Below are 12,683 nucleotides of genomic sequence, written 5' to 3'. Positions count from 1 at the left end.
CTCTCATCTTGTCTTCCACAAAATTATTGATTAAAAGGGATACGTGTTACCATCACTAATGACACTGTTTGACATCCTTTCCTCCCTTCCATATCCTACCCAGTAGTGTCTGAATTTCTCTCCTTTCATGCTGCTTGTTAAGTCGTGTTCCTGTCTTATCTCACTTTTGCTCTTTATTCCTCCTTTTTTTGAAAGGAGCAAATAGCATTTTACGTTGAAAGGCTACAGAGGAAAACCTGCATGATTCTAACGGATTTCCTTTTGTGGTCACCTTTATATGTAAACAGCAAATGTACCAAAGTGCTATTTTGAATGCTGACATGAGATCTGAGGGAGGAGGGGCAACACTGTAGCTAGAGTAACTGCAAGATCTCATGTACACTCTAGAAAACTGAGTATGAGATATTATCAATAGTTAAAATCAAATACATGTACAGTGCCCCCTGCTGTAAATAAGGAATTCTCTCCTTTAACATGTATCAAGTTCAAGTGAATGGATTGCTTTTTTGTATGAAAGATACTGTACTTGTCAAATTAATGCCTGTTGTAAATTAAAACGGACAAGCACTATTTCAGCACAAATGGTTTCAGAGTGTTTAAAATTTTTCATCCATCTTTTACAGTGGTAAATAGCTTTTGGTGGCTTTGGGAACTCTGTATTCTTCTAAATATAAAAGTGAAGTAGATACAAAGCAAAATAGCTTTTCCTAACTATTCTATATGCAATGCACTTTGTCCTTTATTATATGAAATACAGAAGTACAAATAGGGGAGTCGGGAGGTAACTTTACCTCTGTATTGGTACTGCTGAGATTGATACTAAAATACTATACACTTCTGGTTTCCCCATTTTTAAAAGAATGTTGAAAAAAATGGAGAAGGTAAAGAAGAGAGCCACAAAAATGATTCTAGAGCTGGAGAAAATGTCTAATGGTGAGACCTGAAAAGCTCAATCTGTTTACCTTATTAAAAAAAAAGGGGTGTGTGTGTGTGACTTGATTATAGTGTATAAGCACTTTCCCAGGGAGAAAACACTGAGTACTAAGGGCTCAATAGTCTAGTGGAGAAAGCACAACAAAAGCCAGTGGTAGGAAGCTGAAGCCAGACAAATTTAAATTGGAAATAAGGCACAATTTATATATATATTTTTTTAACAGTGAGGGTGATTGACTACTGGAACAAACTACCCAGGAAAGTGGTGGATTCTCCACCTCTTTGAGTCTTCAAATCAAGATTGGATGCCTTTCTGGAAGTTATGCTTCAGTCAAACATAAGTTATTGGGCTCAATACAGGGATAACCAGGTGAAATGTAATGGCCTGTGATATACAGAAGATCAGATTAAATGATATAGACCTTAAACTCTAAGAAAATAGATCCCATATTTAAAAAAAAAAATGGATCCCACATATTTCACAGCAAAAGCAAGACTTCTCACTAAGTTCTGACCAATGAAACCAACATTTATCCAGGATTTAGTATTTGTGTTCCATATACAAATTCCCTACAATTGGAGTGCCTTATGAGAGAACAGTAAACGGTTTTCACCAAAAAGTAATAACGGAGAAATTATGTCAAAGAAATACTATGGTTCCTTCCTCACTGTATCAGGCCCCAAATGACAAATCTTACACCCTTTTACAATATTATTCCTGTCCATCTTGAAAAGAAAGTTTGAGGATCTTCATGCAATTATTAAAGTACAAAAAAAAACTTTACTCTTTCAATACACTTAACATCCATATATCTCAATGTGCTTTACAAAAGATGGTAAGAATAGTTTCACCACTTTACATATGTGAAGACAGAACAGTAATAAACCAGAAATAGAACCCAGGTTTTAAGTACAAGTCCAGAGCCCTATCCACTACTCCTTAATGTTACCATGTTTACTGTTCCAAAAACCAAATAAATCAGATGGAGTGCAACCTGTTCTGTTTCCCAATTAAAGCCAAAAAAACCCAGGCCAAACAAAATTTATTTAAATTTTTCATTACCTGGCTAAGTATTTTCATCCCTGAGTGCAATAGTTTCTTTGCAGCTTTGTAATAAATAGTCTCTGGTTTGTTGTAGATCATGGCATTAGTGCACATCAATCTGAAGTTATCCTGTACAAAAAAAATTAATGAATTTTGAATGAGAGTTAAGTTAGACCATACAGGATGCTATATTAAAATAACTGGCTGTAATACAAGTGGTGTCTTGAGCTGAAGGTAACGAACAGCTTCAAAAAAAGCCTGTAGCAATTTCAAAGATGTTTAAGTAATTAAATATTAAGGTCAAACTTTTCAGAACATATGGATAAATGGTCTAGATCCATATGTTGACACCCACATAAGCAGTCTGATATGAGATTTGTTGGGTGCTCAGCACTTCTCAGAAAAAATCAGGCCATTTATTTAAGTACTTACTTATTGATGTAGGTCTCCATTTTTAAAAATCTTGGTTCAAATCCTTAAAACAAACTTTTAAAATATATAAATACTCAACTGAATTGCACTTAGTCATTGAGGTGTCAGTTGTGTCTTAGTATTTCAATGAGAAAAAGAACTACAGAATCCTAAACTTAGGAAAGGGTATCCCAAAGACTGTTTAACAGAAAGGATGAACTATGTCAGACTTTCTCTACATAGATGTGCTAGACCTCCCATTCAACCATCTACACAGAATGTCAAAGCTGAAATGAAAACTGAAGTTTTGGCACAAAATATCTTCCACTATTAATCAGTGCAGTTATGTGTGAAAGGCGAAGAACCCAAAACGGCAGGGAGAAATAGATTCTGTAGATCTGTGTGCCAGACTAATCTGAAGCAGCTGAAACAACAAAGGAATGTTTTCTTCAGCTTCAAAGCTCTGAGTGAGAACATATATTTGGAAAAAAAATTAAAAGTTAACAGTAATCCAGATATTAGCTGCACAAATTGCAAACATGTTATAGCCAGAAATTGCAACTGAGGGCTACATTTAAACCCAATCAGGCAGGTGAAGGGCTACAGAGTATTTCTTCTTACCAATGAGCAAAAAAACTCTGATTCTGCCTATATTGTTTTCACATCTTGATGAATAAAAGATGTTTTATATCCTCAAAATTTTCCAGGAAAGGGGCACAAACTGGAAAGTTAGCAGATCTTAAAGGTGATATGTAGCTTAGAGTTTTGGAACCCAAACTCGCATTCCTCATTTGCCCTAAACTGCTGGGAGTTTTGGTGTGCACGGAATACACAATCATGCCCTGAGGGCTCAATTTTGTCAAATTTAGCTTCAGTGACTGCTGGCTCCTGGAAACTAATTACAATTCCTCAGAGGAAATCCTCTTTGGCAGTAACAGGAGACCTGAAGAGACATCATAGCACTATAACCCCTTCCCTAGAGGTGGGTTCAACTTTGCTCACCCCAGTTATGTCAGATTTATGGCTATCTGTCCCAGGTGTTTTGGATCACTGATATTCTTTGGGGGTGATCCTATGTCCCACAAGCAATTATTCTGGGACATTTACGAACGCCATATTTACTCTGAGAAGCCATGAAATATCAGTATGTCAATGAGGCCCCTGAGTTTAACATGGACTATCAGAAGTAGCATCTTTAACCAATTTCTTGATAATTGTGAATTCCACTGAGCACGAGAGTTCCCCAGATATACCAGTAAAAGGGCAGGTTCTTCCCTAACTCACTAAATACCTTCAAAGACACCAAGGCCTGCAGATTGGAGCTCATCTCTTCTTGAGATGACAGGTTTGCTCTTGAGGCCAAAGCACTTTGACAGACATTTGACTACCTCTTTAATATTAATGGGAAGGTAAAGGCAATGCCAGGCATAGACAGCTTTCCCTGGAGATCACACGGTTATACTTGTCAGACAGAAAACAGCAGTCAAAGGGCCATATGTGTATTATGTTTTTCTTTTAAAGACTTGCCATTTCGGGGGGTGGGGAGGGGAGTAGGAAATCTGATGGAGTAGTAACAGGTAGGCAAGGATGACAAGTTCATTCATCTCAATCCTTACATTTTCTGTTTATATTCAGTCCATTGTAAATTTTGCAGTTTTATTCTGAAATAAAGACGTCAAATGGAATGGTTTTCTTCTGACTTGCACATTTTTTGTTTATAGGACTATATTTTGGGCTGAGACAAGGTGGGTGATTTAATATCTTTTATTGGAGCAACTTCTGTTGGAGAGAGAGAGAAAAAAACTTTCGAGCCACACAGAGTTCTTCAGTTTTGATACTCGAAGTACCTTTCCCAATAAAAGATATTACCTCACCCACATCCTCTCTCTAATATCCTGGGACGAACATGGCTATAACTACATTACATATTTTGGGTTCTAGAGGAGCTGTAAATATTTAACCCAATTAGTACAATTCTGAAAATTCATTGGGTTACACCCTACAAGCAAGCAGTAAACATCAGAAGGGGAAAAAAAGTCCACTCAGACCAATGGGCAATCATTCATGAAACTGGATTCCAGTTATACCATATTAAAATACATATAACTTGTTTCTATATTGTATTCTAACCAATACTATACGTATTTGTTTTTGTCATCCAGATTATTTTTTGAAAACAGGAAGTAATTTATTTTTTATTTTCAGAACTTGTTTGCTCAACAGAAAATATTGCTAAAGGCACATGTGGTGATTTCTGCCAATTTCATATATTCATAGAATATGAACATTTAAGGAAAACTGAATAAAAGAGGGAATAACCCTGTACAATGCAATTGCTCGTTCCTCCAAGTGTCATCATTTAATCCCTCTCTGTAGCAAAAATATAATTTATAAGCACCTTTAATTCTTCTATGGACTGGTAACCATTGTTCTTGATCTTCTCTTTCATGGTACTAAAATCCATTGGGTGTTTAATGATCATGGAGTAGCCAGGAGCAATAAAGTCAGTCACAGGAAATGAAAAGAAAGCATTTGGATCCTTTCTGTTAAGATATGAAAAGATGCACTCTTTATATTTTATATTTATAACAAAGAACATAGAACATAGAGCTTAGAATTAAATAGAAGAGAGAAGACTAAATTAGATATACTGTATATCTAAATCTGAGTTTGGAAGAGTGGGAGAAAACCTGAGAATTTAGGGTGGGTAACAAAGCTCTCTCTTAACCTGATTCCCCATCATCTGCTATTTGTATGCCAGGCAGACAGTGACCTTCTCTCCCAAATTCAGAGTTAGATGGAGAAGGCTTAAATTAAGATAATTTATGCTTGATTTGGTCCTTCCTGCAAAACTGTAACCAAAAAAACCCCCAAACCCACTGTCATCTGGAAATCTGAATTTCTTATTCAAAAGATGCTCACTGTATGCTTTAGAAAATAATTACTTTGTATGTGCATTTACCTTTTTACTTTAAAGATTAAGAGAGACTACACAAATTCATATTCGGTTAAATGAGGTTGCAAATTTGACAGAATGCTAATTAAAAATTGTTGCATTTCTCCGAAAGCAAATATTTTATGACATACAAAAGACACATTTGTGTTGAGTTCAGTATATTTGCCATGCTGTTTCCTTTTTAATAGTCTTTAAAACTTAATAATTGGAGGTATTAAAAGGAAGTGTAAGTCTGAGGAGAAATTACCAAGCACTGTGACATTCTGCTATTGGTAGTTAAGTTTATAAAATAGCCCTGTAAATTCCCCTCACTTTTGATTATTTGTATGCAGCTGTAACCCTAGAATGCATAAGTAATATTACCAACAAAAAGAGGTTCACTGTCAATTTATGTCATCTTTATAAAATATCCTACAAATTGCCAGCGAAACCAAATAAAATGCTGACATTTGAATGCTTGATAGTTTGTAGTTCTGCTGCTGCCAGGCAAAATATTTATCAAGCACTTTAAAATTGACCAAGCTTGTTAACAGGCCACATAGCTTAAAAATGTTCAAAGCTACTGCTATACCCTTTAGTAACTAATGTTATCAATTTCCTTTTCACAGTCCTGCTAGAGCAAGTACTCACCTCTGCAACTGTCTAACGAGTTGATTCAAAGCTTCTTGAAGTGGTGACTGTTCCACTTCTGGGGGGAAAAAAGTAAGATGGGGAAAAAAAGGAAACAACTACAAAAAAAAATGAAACCCCCACACCCCAAGATCTGATTTTACAAAACTGCTGTACATTAGAGCATTCTGTCAAATATTAACTTTACTACCCTAAATGCACTGCAGCAAACAGAGTAGGGGTTACCTTTCTAATTAGCTTTTATTAAGCATTGTAGTGATGCCTGTATACAAGCAACGAGCCTCTTTTTGAAAATGCCAACACAGTAGCAGTATTTCAAAGTTCAGCTACTTTTGGATAGTATCAAAGGTCAAATCATTTGATATGAAGATGAGAACAAGTAAAAAATTCAAGAAAATTAGACTTTACTAAAGCTGAATACTAGCCACCATTTACAGGACATTGTATTTAACGAACCAATTTCAGCTTTTAAAGCATCTCAACAAAACCAATTAATTCTTACCTTCTTGTTTTGCTAAACTACTCGCCAGTGGTTTCTCTGGTGGCAATTCCAGTCTCACAGGAGTCTGACATTTCAGTTCTCTTTCTCCCTCGCTTTCAGCATGTTCCCGATCTCGCTTCTTTTTATCTTCCTAGAAAGAGAAAGTAAGCAATTTCAGTGATGCTGTAGAAACTGCATTATTGTTGACTGACTAATGCTTTGTTCAGATTACTTAAGACAGGAAACAAAGGACAGGAATGCCAAGACTTCACATTTCTAAAGGCACTGTCTCCACCTGCTGGAAGATAGTTATTCTGCTATCTGAATTACTCTGTCATTTAAAGAGTCTTTTTACTGAGTGACAGGAGCAACTTCCTACACAGAGAATTCTCCCCAGGGTACCCTCATCAAAACGTCCCCCTCTCCCCCCTCACAAAAAAACAACCAAACCTTTAAAGCTAAGATTAATGTTAAGAATACAGAAACTTTTGGGAAAGAACACACTAGTTTATTACAAGCCATTAGAAAGCCAGAAAATTGAGTATTAGTTATACTCAAATCCCCCGGCAACCTTAAATCTGCTTCCGTTTCAATATCACCTGTGCAATCATGCATATCTGGGATGTAAAGTTACTTGTCTATTTGAATTCCACAGTCTGGCAACAAACATTTTATAATACTATGAATCCATTCCTCTGATCACTTGTGCAAGGTAAGGGTAAAGTGAAACTGGAGTAACTTTTGGATATGGAGTAGAGCCCTTCAGCCGTACTGGGATTCCGTGGGTTCCATAGGACTTGCTGCCATAATAGCATGAGTGGGTAAAATGTAATTTGTTGCGGGTGGGATTGGGTGGGGAAAAAACACAAAACAAAACCCACAGATTGCGGTAATTTGAGAGAAAACCATAAATCTCTCATCAGTTTACCACATAAAAATTGTGTTTGAATTCTGTTTATATTAAACCATAGGCTTTTTATTTTTTTAGTAGCATAGGGGAAATTTCTCTCTTTTGTGGGATCTAAGATTTTTGTGGGTGGGAGTGGAATAAAAATGCAAGAAACAATGTGGGAGTGGGTATTGCAGGGTAGGACAGGAGTAGGATTAAAAGAATAGTCCACCCACAGGGCTCTAATATGACAGACCAAGGAACACCTTTGCATCATGCCAAAGAAATGGACTTCAGTGAGGCAAAGTACCTTCAATTTATATTAGTTCATCAGTATCTGCAGCTCATTCTGTTGAAATGATTTTGATCTCAAGTTCTATAATTCAAGAATTTAGGTAGATCAGTGGGTCTCAAGTGTTTCTCTACTGGTACCCAAAACAATAGGGCTAAGATGTGGACTGCCCCTTGCCCTTATAACCAGGATCCCTCCCACCAACTTAACAAAAAGGGCATGGCAGGATGCTTGACAACACAGAGGATGTGGGGCTCTGTATTAATTTATGAACACTAAATATGCTATGCTACATGACTGCCAGATTGCTGTAAGGGAGTTGTTTTTTTGGTCTAAGGAGTTAAGTAAAAAAAAGGGGTTAGTAGGAAAAACAAGCAGGAAACGAACCAGTGACTAAAGAAAAGAAACCTAAGAGGAAACCTACCTAAAGGTCCTCAAGGCAACAAAGGCTGGACTATGAATTGACTATTAATTGCCTAGCTGGCTCCCACAAGATTAAAAGGTTTATTTTGCCAGGGTGGGAGACTAAGATCAAAAGGACACCAAACAGCTAAAAAGTTCTCTAGACAGGGAGAGGGTAAGTTGTCCAGGGATGTCAACAGGGACACAAAGAGAAGATGCAGAGGGAGTATGAAGAAGTTGGATCTATGTGGCTAACATCAGGGGATGTTAAACTCTAGGTATAGAGACTTGTATATAGATTATTTTATTGTTTTAAAATCCTTGTTCTCTTATACTGTGAAATGATCCTACTGGGAAGATTAAATAATACTGTGTTTTGAAAAGGCTGTATGGCCACTCTGTATAAACCACTGACCACAGGCCCTGGAGGGCAGAACTGCAGGTCCTGAACCTAAGCTGGGCCTGCTGAGGTAATCATGGTTAATATGCAGGGGTCTAGAATTCAGATCCAAGAATGGGGGAATCTCATGATTTCACCCCAAGAGAGATACAAACTTGAGGCATGTCACCTGTGATGGACCACTGACCCAGAGAGGGGATAGCATTGCAGCTTGCCCTATACCATGACAGATAGGGCAGCTGACCCCTGTAGTGGGAAGCTAGAGAGCAAGAGGAAAGTATAAAGAGATCCCAGCAGAGCAATGAGACAAAACAAAATATTGTGTCCCTGGCTGCAACAAAATGGCAAATTCTGTGGCCACAGAACTGCAGTTGACAGGGTGTTGATTAAGATGAATGATGCAGTTCACTTCTCCTGGCCCTGGTCTACACGGGGGTGGGTGTCTCGACCTAAGATACGCAACTTTAGCTACGTGAATAGCGTAGTTGAAGTCGATGTATCTTAGGTCGACTTACCTGGCCATGAGGACAGCGGCGAGTTGACCGCTGCCGCTCCCCCGTCGACTCCGCTTCTGCATCTTACGAGCTGGAGTTCCGGAGTCGATGGGGAGCGTGTTCAGGGATTGATTTATCGCATCTAGACAAGATGCAATAAATTGATCCCCGATAGATTGATCACTACCCGCCAATCCGGCAGGTAGTGAAGACCTGCCCTTAGAGTGACTGTTTCAGGCTGTCAGCAGATTCAGACAGGCATAAATTCATCAGTTTACACACTGTTCATATTTTCTATATTGTCCACAACTATAAGGGCTAAAAAATTTTTTTAAATGAAAGGTGTAAAGACTTGACCTTTCAGGCTGAGTACCCCTAGAGCAGATGGTATTTTCCCTTGTTTACTAAATGTATAGTTTAGTCAGGTCTTTATATTGCTTTGGATTTACTCATTAAATGAAAATGAACAAGAAATCATGCTTTGTTTCATTGTTATGCCAGACAATATTTTAATGCAGATGAGAAAAATAATTTCATATATCCAAGACCCATATTCTTCTGATCTAATTAGTTTGGGAATTAGAGGACAAATCAGCAAAACGTTCATGTTTTGAAATTTAAATTACTCAGATTGAAGCACACATGGCATCCACCTTTGTCCAAATTACTAATAATCTAGAGGCCCTGATCCTAAAAATCTCCCAAAAGTGGCAAGTCATTTCATGATTTAACTGTTCTTACACCTTACTGACTTAGATATTTGGGCAAGGTGAAGCTTTTAGCACTAAAGTACATAATGTAACATTAGCTACCTTTACTTTTCTCTTTCTTTTTTCTTTTTCCTCTCCAGGAACCTGTTTTTCTCCTTTCTTTCTCTTTTTCCTTTTCCTGTCTTTGTGTTTTTCATGTTCAGTTTTGTCTTCATAGAGGCTTGAATCATGTCCTGAGCTTCCAGTAGAGAGTTCAGTGACTTCATTTCCACCCACTTTTAGTACCAGCTTTAAGGGTTTTTCTACATATTCTTAAAGCATCAATGAAATGAGAAATATGATTAAAGCATAGAAAACAGAGAACATACTCTTATTTAGTCAATTTGGATAGTGTTCCAATATTTATTTCTGACATTACAAAACTACTCCTGAACAGGTCTATAATTAATCAACAGGAAATTACAATTAGAATCTGTCAAATTCAGTATATGGACCAAGGCTAATCAAAGCTCATGTCCAATGGCTTCTATGAGAATCAGTTTACACCAGGAATGACCCCCTCCTCCTGCCAAGTATTGCACAGTTGTCTCACATTGTGGATGTTTTCCCTTTTCTCATACTCACAAGGTGTTGGCTACTGACAAAGGCAAACTAGATCCCGGAGAACAGTTTGGTAAAACTGGCACTCCTATCGGTCTTTATTAAAATTGTTACATTTCATACATATTAGGCTAAACCAAAAATAGTTCCAGATAAAACTTACTAGAGTGTTTTACAGTAGAATCATTTTCAGATAACACATTCCAAAACAAAAATGCATTTTTCCTGAGTCTAAGTCCACTGAAGTCCAAGGGCAGACCTCCCATCAAATTCAATTGGAGTGAAGGTACACAGGCCCAGATCAAAAGTAATCAGGCACCTCTCACACCTTATTTCCAAGTGGTTTTTTTCCCCCCTCTCTTTTCTCTCTCTTCAGTGAGAGTCTTTACAACTACGGTTATGTCTACACTGCATACCCTACAGCGGCATAGCTGTGCCGCTACAGCAGTACTGCTCTAAGGTACGCATTGTAGCTGCTCTTTGTCAGCAGAAGAGAGCTCTCCTGACAACAAAATAAAACCACCCGCAACAAGGGTTAGTACCTTTGTCGGCGGGAGAGCGTCTTTTCATTGGTAAAACTTTCGTTGGTCGGGGGTGGGTTTTTTCACATCCCTGACTGACGAAAATTTTACTGATGAAAGTGTGGTGTAGGTGTAGCCTTACAATGCTACAGTGGTGCAGCTGCTTCAGCAGAGACATTACCTACCACTGTAGCGCTTCGGCACAGACACTGCCTACACCAATGGGGTATGGAGGGGGGGAGGTAGAGGGTTGCCTCACTGGTGTGCGTAATCCACCTCCCCAAGCAGCACTAGCTAGATCAATGGAAGAAAATGTTTGTATTGTCCCTATTCAATGCCCACTGTTTGCGACCCTCCAAAAAGGTTACGATGTACTTGCTATCAACCTGAGCAGGTAACTAACTTCCTATGTCTCAGAACAAGTTGGTGGCATAAACAGGCTGCTCTGTAACAAAACCAGGACATCTACATTTTTGAGCTGTCTAACCTAATACACAACACATGGAAAATCTGTTCCCTGTGGTATTTCTTCAAGGCTTTTTAACAGAAATCCAGACCTTTTCAACCCAGCCCAGGCACCCAGAGCTCCCGAGGGAAGATGCGCTGAACCCAGGATATTACATGTATCTGCAACGTGGAGTCTGAATGAATCCACGAACCATAGAGAACAGACCAGCCACCCCAGTATCTCCCCCATCACAAACACACTCCCCCACCTCCCCTCTTACTACCCCCACCAATTTCACCCCCCCACCCCTACTCCCCACTTCCCCTCTTACTCCCCCACCCCTACTCCCCACTTCCCCCACCCCCACACACTCCCCATTCCCCCCTTACTACCCCACCCCTACTCCCCACTTCCCCACCCCCACACACTCCCCATTCCCCCCCTTACTACCCCACCCCTACTCCCCACTTCCCCACCCCCACACACTCCCCATTCCCCCCTTACTCCCCCACCCCTACTCCCCACTTCCCCACCCCCACACTCCCCATTCCCCCCTTACTCCCCCACCCCTACTCCCCACTTCCCCCACCCCCACACACTCCCCATTCCCCCCCTTACTACCCCACCCCTACTCCCCACTTCCCCCTTGACAAACACACTCCCCCACCTCCCCTCTTACTATTCCGACCAATTTCCCCCCAAACACATTCCCCATTTCCCCACCCCCACTTACTACCCCCCCACACACTCCCCCTTCCCCTCCACTTACTACCCCCCCAATTTCACCATCTCCCCCCAAACACTCCCCATTTCCCTTCCCCTCGACTTTCTATCCCTCCCCCCGTTTCCATCCCCCACTACTCCCCCAAACAGTCCCCCACCCCCTTCCTCCCCCCACCTGTGTCCCCGTCCCCACCCGGGAACGCTCCTGTCTCCCTTAGACGCCGCCGGTCTCGCTCCCCGGCCCCAGGCGGCGCGTCACCTTCATACGGGTGCTTGTCGGACTTGTGCTTCTTGTGCTTCTTGCCCATGGCGCCCCGCGGCCGGCCCAGCGCCCGCTCCCCAGCCAGCTCCCTCCGTCACCCCGGGGACGCCGCCGAGCCGTCCGCCCACCCGCGCGCGCGCGGCAAGAGGGTAGCCGGCAGCGGAGAGCAACCGTGAGCGGCGCCCCCTGGCGGCCGCAGGGCGCAGCGCCCTCCCCGTGCTCTGTATGCTCCGCCGGCCCAGCGGCTGCCGTGGGTGCGAGGCAGCGGATCCCGCCGGCTGCGGGGTGCACTCCCTTTGGGGTAGTAGGCGGGCCCTGGCGTCGGCTGAGTACCCCTAGAGTAGATGGTACTATTCGCAGATAGGTGCCAAATTTCTAATGGCCCAGGCCCTGCACCCCAGGGACGGCTCTGGTCTGGGGGAGGTGGATTAACTATGCCGAGGGGAGAGAACCCCTGCTGTTGGCACTGGTGCCATCTACACTGCA

General features: G+C 40.9%; 1 protein-coding gene across 2 annotated transcripts in view; it reads right to left on the bottom strand.

Annotated features, from left to right (window-relative positions):
* Positions 1–12,335, bottom strand: part of BRD7 (bromodomain containing 7) — a 30,297-nt gene extending 17,962 nt beyond the window's left edge. The window contains exons 1-6 of one of the 2 annotated variants that reach the window (XM_073307663.1): positions 12,129–12,335; positions 9,746–9,954; positions 6,478–6,607; positions 5,976–6,033; positions 4,788–4,932; positions 1,997–2,107 (exon numbers count right to left, since the gene is read on the bottom strand). In XM_073307663.1, coding sequence (XP_073163764.1) covers positions 1,997–2,107; positions 4,788–4,932; positions 5,976–6,033; positions 6,478–6,607; positions 9,746–9,954; positions 12,129–12,243 — 768 coding nt within the window. In that variant the 5' untranslated portion in view covers positions 12,244–12,335. The remainder of the gene's footprint in view (positions 1–1,996; positions 2,108–4,787; positions 4,933–5,975; positions 6,034–6,477; positions 6,608–9,745; positions 9,955–12,128) is intronic. The other variant, XM_073307664.1, reaches the window with a different exon arrangement.
* Positions 12,336–12,683: the final 348 nt, after the last annotated feature.

Source organism: Lepidochelys kempii, chromosome 12 (assembly GCF_965140265.1).
Source record: "Lepidochelys kempii isolate rLepKem1 chromosome 12, rLepKem1.hap2, whole genome shotgun sequence".
Taxonomy (NCBI): domain Eukaryota; kingdom Metazoa; phylum Chordata; order Testudines; family Cheloniidae; genus Lepidochelys; species Lepidochelys kempii.
This window is presented reverse-complemented; position numbering and strand designations above follow the sequence as displayed.